At 33.2% G+C, this 11,398-nt stretch overlaps 3 protein-coding genes across 3 annotated transcripts; 1 reads left to right on the forward strand and 2 right to left on the reverse strand.

The window, feature by feature from the left end:
- Nucleotides 1-857: 857 nt before the first annotated feature.
- LOC126666955 (elongation factor 1-alpha-like) lies at nucleotides 858-1,219 on the reverse strand. Its single transcript, XM_050359890.1, has one exon. The coding sequence runs from the start codon at nucleotides 1,217-1,219 to the stop codon at nucleotides 959-961; it is 261 nt and encodes an 86-aa protein (XP_050215847.1). The 3' UTR covers nucleotides 858-958.
- Nucleotides 1,220-1,282: 63 nt separating this feature from the next.
- Nucleotides 1,283-4,893, reverse strand: LOC126666953 (uncharacterized). Its single transcript, XM_050359889.2, has 8 exons — nucleotides 4,786-4,893; nucleotides 4,010-4,135; nucleotides 3,875-3,910; nucleotides 3,629-3,766; nucleotides 3,300-3,386; nucleotides 2,155-2,202; nucleotides 2,002-2,078; nucleotides 1,283-1,433 (listed from the first exon to the last, which is right to left on the reverse strand). Exons 2-8 carry the CDS (start codon nucleotides 4,082-4,084, stop codon nucleotides 1,283-1,285), a joined length of 612 nt encoding a protein of 203 aa, XP_050215846.1. The 5' UTR covers nucleotides 4,085-4,135; nucleotides 4,786-4,893.
- A 1,050-nt stretch (nucleotides 4,894-5,943) lies between these two features.
- On the forward strand, nucleotides 5,944-11,398 carry LOC126666952 (uncharacterized). The gene is made up of 12 exons (XM_050359888.2): nucleotides 5,944-6,310; nucleotides 7,062-7,209; nucleotides 7,360-7,455; nucleotides 8,258-8,334; nucleotides 8,601-8,680; nucleotides 9,185-9,245; nucleotides 10,094-10,161; nucleotides 10,305-10,386; nucleotides 10,518-10,601; nucleotides 10,683-10,760; nucleotides 10,847-10,966; nucleotides 11,086-11,398. The coding sequence occupies exons 1-12, from the start codon at nucleotides 6,143-6,145 to the stop codon at nucleotides 11,260-11,262; spliced, it is 1,239 nt and encodes a 412-aa protein (XP_050215845.1). The 5' UTR covers nucleotides 5,944-6,142; the 3' UTR covers nucleotides 11,263-11,398.

Consider the following 11,398-nt stretch of genomic DNA (forward strand, 5'->3'; position numbering starts at 1 on the left):
TTTTATCTAAATCCAAACATTTTGAACTAAATCATCAAATTTGATTGATTGATTCAACTTCATTACAATTTTTTTTTAAATTAATTTAATTTCTTTAAACTTAATTATGTTTTAGTTGCATCCACCTAATCTCAATTCACATACTGACATGCATAATGCTAAGTTGAAGTAAAGTCAACTTTCGGCTCCAAAATGTTATCACTCACAAGACGTGTTTATACGCTAATTTTAGGTCGGAGGTCCTTATACTATTCCGTTTTTATTTATATAGCCCGTAATCTTCAATTTGCTTATGTAATAGTTTAAAATTATCGTAGAACAAATTCAAAACTTTAGACATCAATACTATTAGGCTTAAATGTACCAAAAAACCACAAACTTTCATATGTTTTTAATATTCAACATAATCTATTAACTTTGGCATATTTAAATGAACTTTACAATTTTTGCAATTGAGGCCACGTTTGCATTTCCTTTGAAAATGGTGCCATTTTACAACTAAAATGGTACCGTTTACATAAAAAAAACAATGCCAGTGTCTTAATTGTAAAAATTTGAAAGTTTATATACTTTTATGCCAAAATTTAAAATTTATGTTAAATATCGAAAACACACGAAAGTTGATAATTTGATGCATTTAAGCCAAACTATTATAATTCTGCAGACTAAAACATTCGAAAATCAATCACTTATTAATTGATGGTACTAATAATAATGTAATAAATTATTAAAATAAAAAACTAAAATTCTATTTTCTTAAACTCTTAACAGAAACAAAATAAAATTTGAACCTCACTATACATATAAGTGAAATGTAATTTCTAATAATTTTAAAGTTAAAATTATAATACTTAGAATTAAAATAATTATAATATCATATAAATAAATAAATTATCAAATAATTGATATATACGTTATGTTAGAACTTTATGAAGACTTAGTGAACAATATTCATTAGCTAATAAAAGATGAGAAACAGAGGGTATTCATTTTCACAAACCCAGCACCACCATTCTTCAAAAAAATTGAGCTTCTTCTCAAGCTCCTTAACGAATGGCCTATCAATCTGGGTCAAGATCTCAGCAAACTTCATAGCAATGTGTGAGGTGTGGCAGTTCAAAACTGGAGCATATCCATTTCCAATCTCACCGGGTTGGTTCATGATCATGATGATGACCTGAGATGTGAAGTTGGCAGCCGCCTTGGCAGGGTCTTCCATGGAGTTTGATGCAAAATAACAATGTTAATTATTACAAATCACGAGCTGCCTCTCAAACAAATGTCAGGCAGAAGCACCGCCGAAAAGATTCCAGTCAATCACTTTGAAGGTAGAGACGGCAAGTTTAAAGACCTCAGACATTGGCAGGTACCCAGATTGTGCAGCAGGAACCGCCATACCAGCACCTACCATTCTGGCACTTTCACTCAAAGGACTGGAAACACAAAATAAGCCAAGAGCATAATGTGAGAATAGGCAATCAGCCAATATTACTTTGTTTTGTGCTGCGGAAAAAGAAAAATCATGATGCGTTCTCATTTTCTTTGTTGCCAAAAGTTACGGAATTGGTGTATTGGGCCAAAATCATACACACTGATTGTAACCTAATTATTGCAAGCAAATTGAATTAATATAACTACACAATAAGACGAGGCAAGAACCAATGGCTGGTTCCTTCAAACTTCTAGAGGCTTAAAACTACAGTTAATATCACCTGCCATTAAGTTTCAGAATTTTCTAGAATCTAGATACAATGCAGCATCTACAGTTAATATCACCTGTTCTTAACTACAATAATTTATGCCCCTAACAGCTGTTTAAATGAGTTCCTATTAGATATAGGTTCTTTCACTTTCAAAAACATGGCTCGAACCAAGAACTATGGCGAAATCTGATATAGCCAGAGTTATCTAATGCCAGCAATATGTCACGGACATGAATGCTTAACCCATAAAAGCAGAGAAAAAAAGTTTCTTTTTAACTACCATGTTATCTGCACTTACTTTATTAGTACTGGTTCATATGCAGTTACAAGCACATCTGTGTCAACTCCCTTAAGACGTATATTTGCCAAATAAACCTGTGTACAGGACAATAAATTGAGTTTTAGCATTTTGAAACGATTAAAGATGGAGAGTGACCATGTAAATACTCACTTTGACGATATTTTGTGCTTCCCTTCCTTGTTTCCCCTTGGAAATATTCTGTGCACAAATCATAATGAGGAATAGAGGAAAAGATGAGCAGAAACTGATCACAACACTAGAGTGAACACAGGCATCCAAAGCAAGTCCCTCTAAGCTTATACAGACTTAAATAAGGCAGTCGAGGAATCCTAAATATAATACAAAAATATTGGTAGCCTTCACCTAACACTTCTTACCAACTTAAATGAGGCAATTAAGGAGCCCAAATATAATACAAACCATTGATGGGCTTCACCAGACTTAGACTACAAACTCATATGCTTAATGTGAATGGTCCATGGTGTTAAGATAATACCCATCATCATCACATATATATATGCTTCAGAAACAAATAAAGATTTAACTGCAATGTTTTATCTCTCACAGACAGCTTCACATATTATTAAACAAAAACAAGGTTTGTTGCTTAGTAACAATGTATAAGGCAAAATGCCTTACACATAATTGATAAAATTCAGATACCATAAACCTGAATGGCTAAAACCAATACGAGGTGATGAATTTAAAACATTAAAATATATGTTTTCCACAGCCTCAGTTACTCTCACATCTGTATCTAAAGGAAACTTGAACATAACTTATAAATAATTCAATATGTGATCAGCGGTTCAGTAATTTGCAATTACAAACAGTTTGCTGCCTCTTCATACCAATCTCCCCTTTTTACTTATTCCTTTTGTATCAGTATAAATAAATTCCATATCTCCCTATTCTTTTTGAAAATTGCCTCCACACATAACATTTATTTTGTAGCCTCACAACACTAAGACACTAGTGCCTAATAAAACTAAATCACCTAAGAAGATTCATTCTCATAATATGAAAATGATTCACTTTCAGAAGATTCAAGAGATAAGTTTTGACACCAACCAACCATAGACCTGGTGTGAAAGTACAGACTTTAAAGAGGAAAGTGGGTGAATATATGATGCTCAACATATGGACAAAACTAACAATACAAATAAGCATCTTAAGACAACAGCACATTGAATTTAAATAGGCTAATTTTAGCACTATTTTAAGCAAACTTGCAGGAAAAAATAGCAATGATTTAGCAAGCAACAAAATGATGTAGCTAGATGTGATACACATACCATCTGGCCCACAGCAGTAGAAATAACAGTCGGAATGTTCCTGGAAAGAATTCCAGGGGCCTCAACTACCTCTGACTGCTCAAACAGCTGCATATAATAACAGGAAAAAGGATTAAATTTAGAAAGAAAAAAAACTGAAAAGAATCAGATGAATGCTGGCTAGAAATCACAAGATAGCACCACTTGGAATTAAAAACATCTGTATTTTAGGAGGAAATGTTTGCACTCCAGTCCTCCACAGCAGTCAATATGAATGATTAACACCAAACTTGTAATTAACCAAAAAAAGCAATTGAAATATCGATAGACTTCGATATCACATATATTACCGTGCATCCTTCAGCATTTTGTTCATTAGCAAGGTCTTGAAGAAACCAAGAGGCACTTCCATTATCTCCAACTTCATGTTTATAATCCAAAAGCTCAAAGATCAAGCTTTCATCACGATCGGGGTCTACAAATACTTCCTTCGCACACAATCAACACGCCATTAATCGGTACTGTTTGTGCAGAAGTAAATTAAGATTATTTAGCAAAATCAGACTACTCTTTAAAAAACAATAAGAAAAACAAACCTGGTGATCAGGAACTTGACGAATATTGCTCACATCCTACACATTTAGTTACCAGTTCTAATCAAATAAGGAGTCTCTCTCTCTATAAATAAATTAGTAAAACGGTGTAACAAGTATAAAAATTGACTCGCTAACCTGAAATCTAAGAGGGAAACTGCTAGTGATTGCACCTCCAAACAGAGGGTGTTCTATTTGGCAATCTTGCTGCATTATTTAACAACGATTGAATGGCTAATCAAAGAATTTTACGCCAGCGCACGCCTAGCAATGAAAACATCACAAATTCACAATCATCATCAATCAAGAAAACCACATTTAGGACTTAGAAAGTATATGAATTTAACTTGGCGCGGGATCAGTTCTGATAAGAGGCATAGAGCTTGTAAATTAATGCATGCTTTTTTCTGTAAGAACTAAAGACCAACTCTAAATTAAACTAAATTCAATGTTATTCATGACCAAGTTTAGTCATCTACTAATCTAGAAAGTCTAAAAGCTTAATCAAAAGGTATAGTTTATAAAACTAAGTAAATTCAACAAATGAACCACAAGTGAACTGACAAAACATAGTAAAATTCTTAATGAGCATATACTGAAGTAGAAATTTAGTTAACTTAACATTAATCATGAACTAATGAATAATTAAACAAAATTTGAAAAAAAACAAATATAAACACTAATACCCTTATAATCTGCAGCACCTAACTTAGTTTTCATTATTAATTCCCAAGAAGAATTCAAAGCAAAATCAGACAGTAACTTAGAGTAATGCTAAGCTTTGTATAAAGCAAACGAACAAATAGCTATATTTCATCGAAAAAGAAAACATCAAACAGCTCTAAACAGATTCAATTAAATACCAAACAATTAGAAAGCAAATAGATAATTAAGGCTTTGAACTGATTGATTACCTGGAGGAATCAACTTGTTTAGGCGATGAAAGGAAACTCTAAAACCCTTTGCTTATGAAAAGAATAAGAATGACCAAAGGGACAACCGACCCCCAAACTTGTGTGATGAAGTCAAATAAGTATAGTTCAATTTGTTTGAGTCAATTAGATCTTTAAATTTGTATTTTTGAAGTCAAATAAGTTATTTTTTATATTTTATAGTTCAATTAGATCCCCAGACTATCTTTTTTTTTATCAAAGATAGATAAGTATATTGAAGAACAAGATTAAAGTATAATAACGAAAGCCATATAACAATAAAAAAATATATGGTCTTTCAAATACTCTAATCTAAAAATATTTGAAACAAATAAAAATACAAGCAAAAGATAATAATCGAAAAAAAAAAAATTACGCCGAAATCCCGCTACTTTTGCCATTTTGGCATCCAACACGAAACTAAGTTCCGGTGTGAGGATCTTAACTTGAAACTTGATCGATTATGCCGAGAAACCGCTTGAACTTTTAAGGTTTCAACCTTTACATCCATGTTCTTCAAGAATATCTAAAAGATAGAGATTACCAACATAAAACTAAATATTAAAATAAATAACAAAAACAACAAACAATATAATATTGAAGAAAAACTCCAATGTTTAAAGGTTTATGGATCTTAAGAAAATAAGAAAAAAAAAAAAAAACCAAAAAGGCTTCAAAAATTTAAGTTTGGACTATAGATCCTTAACATGCAACTCAAAAAAATCAAGATCAAACATGATTTTTTAAGTGTTATTTAAATTTAAAAAAGAAACAAATAAGTAGTATTCTAAATGATATAATTACTTCACAGTTCACAACAATGTGACTATTAGTATAACTATTTTAATATTTATTCGTAATTAATATCACAAGCGTTTTCTTTTCCAATAATAAATCAATTACGATTATTTTTCATAAAAATTCAGTTTACATTAATTTATTTTATTCTACTATTTGCTTTTTAATATTATTGAAAATTAAACCTAATTAGAATTAGATTATGAACTAATCAAAAGTAAAAATAAATTCATTATTAAAGATTAATAAAAAATAATGAAATTAGGAAGAACAAAAAACAATTCCTGCAGCTTAGCAAAACCCTGTTTGTTTTCGCAATAAAAAATAGAACCATGAATGAAAATTATATTCTTCTTCAAGATTTATGCCAAACACACCTTTATTTTTTTTAACTTTTCAGCTGACCTCTATCAACAAGCCAACAACTGCCGATCTCTATTCTCTACACAGAACACAAATCCACCGCTACTAAACGGAAATAATTCTCCGTAAAACAACCGTTTTTTGGTTCATTTGCCGATCAAACCAGATCGATAAAGCAATGGCCGGAGTGTCCTTAAAATGCGGGGACTGTGGAGCCCTATTGAAGTCCGTTGAGGAGGCTCAAGAGCATGCCGAGCTGACCTCTCACTCTAACTTTTCTGAATCAACGGAGGCCGTTCTCAATCTTGTTTGCACTACTTGTGGAAAGCCTTGCCGATCTAAAACAGTATGATTTTCTTGATAAATTTGCGTCTGATTGATATTGTAGCATTTTCTTACGTGGTTATCATAATTGGAGTTCGTTTAGGATTTGTTTTTAGGGTTTCCATCTTTTTGATTTTGAATTAAGATTTAGTTTGAGGAATTAAAATTAGTAGTCATTTATGTTAGTTTCAATGTTTGAGATATTAAGGTTTAGTATTTTTTTTTGGCGATGTATTAAGGTTTACTTAGTACTTCTTTAGTGCTGCTAGTTTGCTTTCAGGTGATAGAAAAGTTGATTTTGATGGATAATTTTTAAAAGAATTGGTGCTTTGTTCTTATTACCGTTCGCTTGGTTCCGATAGTACTTCTTTAGTGCTGCTAGTTTGCTTTCAGGTGATAGAAAATTTGATTTTGATGGATAATTTTTAAAAGAATTGGTGCTTTGTTCTTATTACCGTCCGCTTGGTTCCGATGAATTGATTTCTGATATCATAATTGGGGTTGATGAAAGTTTTGGAATTTTTTTATATTTGTGTTTTTGGTGCGTGTCGGATTTTGGAAGTGTGAGTCAGAATTTGTGTGCGTATTGAAACGGAACTGGAGTTAGTAATTGCATGTTAGTTTCAATTGTAGTAGGTTACTGCTTGAGCGTTAGTGATTGGTTTCCAGAGGAAGAAAAGACTTTAGAAGTTAATGATTGCAGACCTTTTATTTTCATGTTTATTAATAAACAATTTGAGTTGAGAGCTTTCTGGTTTTATTTTGTTATAAAGGAAAAAGATCTTCATACAAAGAGAACTGGGCACACTGAATTTGTGGATAAGACTTCTGAGGCAGCAAAACCAATTAGTTTAGAGGTTCCAAAGGCACCCATGGAGGTGGATGAGCCTGTTAATGCAAGCTCCAGTAGTCAGTCTGAAGGTACCATCCATATGCCACTGGTTGTCAATTATGTTTCTGTAAGCATGCTGCTACTATGGAGCTATGAAAAACTATCAGTTATGGATATACAATGATGTTTATTTCAATTTAGCGCTAATCTAACATATTGATGCTTATTTCTGTTTCTAGAGATGGTAGTTCCAGAGGTTAGCCAGAGTATCCTTGAGGAACTGGAAGGAATGGGTTTCCCAAAGGCACGGGCAATTCGGGCTCTTCATTATTCTGGTAAGGTTATTGAATAGTACTGTCTTGCTCTACCCTTTATGGAGTTAAAGAAGCCATCATTGGATGTGACTGACTGTAAGTACAGAGTTTTGTTTATTTTGAGGATTTCCTGTAAGAGTTGGATCAAGTTGACATATACAAATGATTAGCAATGCCTATTAGATATTGGTTTGTAGGAAAATGATTTGTTAATGCTTTTAGGGCAATATGTTTCTTGCTATAGATAGTGTGTGAAACTAGCATATAGTTAAAACACCTTGACATTAGGCTACAAAATGCAACTCCAGAGAACATTTTATATGAATAAATTTCTATCAATTCATGTTTATGCTGGAAACAACATTGATACACATTGCTGTAACTGAATAATCCTCTCTTGTCATCCTATGGGCGTGAAAGACACATTGAGCTTTGAATATTTTTTAAAAATGCCTCATAAGACATATTTATGTAACACAGAGATGATAGCTGCATAAGTTGTACACCTATTAGCTTTTAGTCTAATGAGGAGGCATTGTGGTGTCCTTGTTTGGTTTCGAATCCGAGTCCCAGTGTCCCCCATGAGATCAAAAAACTGCATAAAGTATGCGACTATATGTAATTTAGATCTGCAGATGATAGAAATAAATTCATTCAATCCCCTCACAATCCACGCTATTCAAACATGACCAAAGATCCTATATCTTTAAATGTGAAGAATTAGACCATCAATGATCTTCCTCTGTTCTGATTTTCTTATCTTAATTGTTGCCATATTTATCTCAGTGGCTGTGCAGTAATGTTTTATTTTCTGCAACTTCAGGTAATGCCGGTCTTGAAACTGCTGTAAACTGGATTGTTGAGCACGAGAATGACGCTGACATAGATGAAATGCCCATGGTATGTTTTGTTCTCTTCCTATTATTTGCAGTAAGAGAACCTTTATATTCAATTTATTTTCTACCCACTATCCCTCTTTTTGTGGTTTGCTTGGTGTTCCCATGACTTCATTGACATAAAAAAAAAGAATTTATTTTGGAAGTGCTCTCTCTTGGTTGCTGGCATATTAAGTTTTTGTCCATTTATGAGCTCAATTTTCCCCCTCCAACTGATGCAACATTTCCTTTCTCTGGTTTAGCCATTTAACCTGCTTGCTTGTTTCGCAGGTACCTGCTAACACCAAATTTGAGGCCCCTAAACCTTCACTGACACCTGAAGAAATGAAGCGCAAAGCACAAGAGCTAAAGTAAGATGTATAAGCATGCAGTTTTACTTTGTTATCCTTTACATTGTATTGTTATCTTGTCAGTAGGATCTCTTGATTGAAGTCTCTGTGGATGCAATGAGTTATTCCCGCTGACTAGATAATCTATTGGATTTTAAGTCCTTTAGGGTTTGCCTTGCCCTTTAGTCATGCTATAGGTTAATTTCTTGTTTTGGTCCTGGTTTTACCTGCTACTTAAATATACTGGATCTATTTACAAATGGTATGCAGATGTTGTTTTTTGGAATTATAGTAAGTCTCTTGAACTTTGTTGTGGCAGAACACAAAACCAATAGTGTTGCGAAAATTTTGGTTTTGTTGTCAGATTGACATTATAAGTCTACTTTTGAAACTTTCATCATTTTGGAAGGCTAGAATGACGCCCTCTGTCACAGGCTCACAGTTTTTCCCTTCACACACACACAGCCTAAAAAAACTACTGCTTTGTCTCCTTTCATACTTATATCTCTTGTAAATGGTTTGAAGGGAGCGTGCTCGCAAAAAGAAAGAAGAGGAAGAGAAAAGAACAGAAAGAGAAAAAGAAAAGGTCCTCCTTGAATTCCTTTTAATTTTTTTATGCTCGCAAACTACTGCTTTGTCTCCTCTTATACTCCCTCCGTCCCATTTTGTTTGTCACTCTTTACACTTTTTAATTTCCAAAAAGAATGTCACTTTTATATTATTAACACTTATTTTTCCTTTTTACCCTTAACATTAATGAATTCATTAAATAGATTAATGAGTAGAATTAATAATATATTTGACTATATCATATATCCAGGAGTAAGGGGTATAAAAGAAAAATTTATCTATCACATTTGATGTATTCTTAAAATGTGTGAAAAGGAAAAAATGACAAATAAATTGGGTCGGAGGGAGTATATTTTTTTTCAATTATACTTTTCATATTGTTCCATTGGCAACAGTGTATATAACCTATAAAGCATATTTGAAAAGCTCAATAGACAAATACGTTTCGTTCTTGTTTCCGAGATCTAAAATGCAGCGCCTTGCATATGTCTACTCTTCCACTCCTGCTCATGAAAGATTTCCACTCATTTTTTATGAGGAAAAGCAAAGATAGTTTTTCATGATGGTTATGTCAATGAAATGTGGACATTCAAACACTGGATCACTTCTTTGGTATTAATTCATAGAAGGGAAATCATATTTTTAAAAGAAATTACATTTTTTTCTAGCAGATTTCATAAAAACACGATTTTATATTTGTTACTTTGGTGTGCTGTGCATATGCCCTCTTGGGAGGTTACCTGTCACTCGATCTCCTGCTTACTGCTGGAGGCACCTTGTTGACATATGCTATCTTGCATATTAACACCTTAATTTATATATCTTTCACATCTTGATAACATATACTTGCTTTTAAATTTTTAGGAGAGAATACGTATCGGCAAGGAACTTCTGGAAGCAAAAAGAATTGAGGATGACAACGAGAGAAAACGGTTTGTCTTCACTTAATGTGGCCTTCTGTTGCACTTTTATTTGCCAAGTTAATTATTGCTGTTTTTTTTTTTTTTTTGGCAAAAAAAAATTATTGCTGTTTTTCATATCAATTATTTAGATGAAAGCTTTATTTTTCTCCCAGTGTGATAGCACTTCGGAAGGCAGAGAAAGAGGAAGAGAAGAGGGCTAGGGAAAAAATTCGACAAAAGTTAGAAGAAGACAAGGTTACTGCTATCCATTTGCCTCCTTATTTTACTATTGCAAATTTTGAAATACTTGTTTTTATGAACTTGAATCGATTATGAAAGGCTCTCCTTGTTAGTTGATTCCTGATTGTGGTTAGTACGTTTCACAGGCAGAAAGAAGAAGGAAGCTTGGACTGCCGGCGGAAGATCCTGCAACTGCAAAGCCATCTGCACCTGTTGTGGAGGAGAAAAAGGTATGGATAACATTTTTGAATTTGATGTATATCATTCAAGAGTCGTATACGTTACTGAACATTCCTCACAAATGTTTACAGAGCTCCTTGCCTGTTAGGCCTGCCACAAAGGCAGAGCAAATGAGAGAGTGCTTACGAACTCTTAAGCAGACTCATAAGGTAAGTAAAACTATTGTTTTCCCTATATGGTACTGCAGTTAACCATAATTACTTTTAATTTACCTTTTGCTTCTTTGTGAGGCTAGGACGATGATGCTAAAGTGAAAAGAGCATTCCAGACTCTTCTAACTTATATAGGAAATGTTGCTAAAAGTCCTAATGAAGAGAAGTTCAGAAAAATTAGGGTCACCAACCAAAGCTTTCAGGTATATTAACTTTATTACAATCAAACCTATGCAAATTATAGAATTATTTTAGTAGGGTAGTAGAATTGTAGACACGGTAACTTTTGTGCTCTACATTTACTTTTCTTCGTGGTCTACAGGATAGAGTTGGTTCACTGAAAGGGGGCGTGGAGTTTCTAGAGCTGTGTGGATTCGAGATAATTGAAGGAGGGGAGTTCCTTTTCTTACAAAGGGACAAGGTTGAAATGGCTGTGCTGAATTCAGCTGGATCTGAGCTCAATTCTGCCATTAATAATCCATTTTTTGGTGTTCTTTAAGTCGTTAATTACTGTATAATGCAATAATCAGAATTTATAGAATTACATTTTGAGGCATTTTCAACCGTTATGCCATTGAGCATTTTATAGAATTGTATGTGATGGGTAAAATCTAAGGCATGACTGAATTTATTTA

The sequence above is a fragment of the Mercurialis annua genome, linkage group LG2 (genome assembly GCF_937616625.2).
Source record: "Mercurialis annua linkage group LG2, ddMerAnnu1.2, whole genome shotgun sequence".
Lineage (NCBI taxonomy): Eukaryota > Viridiplantae > Streptophyta > Magnoliopsida > Malpighiales > Euphorbiaceae > Mercurialis > Mercurialis annua.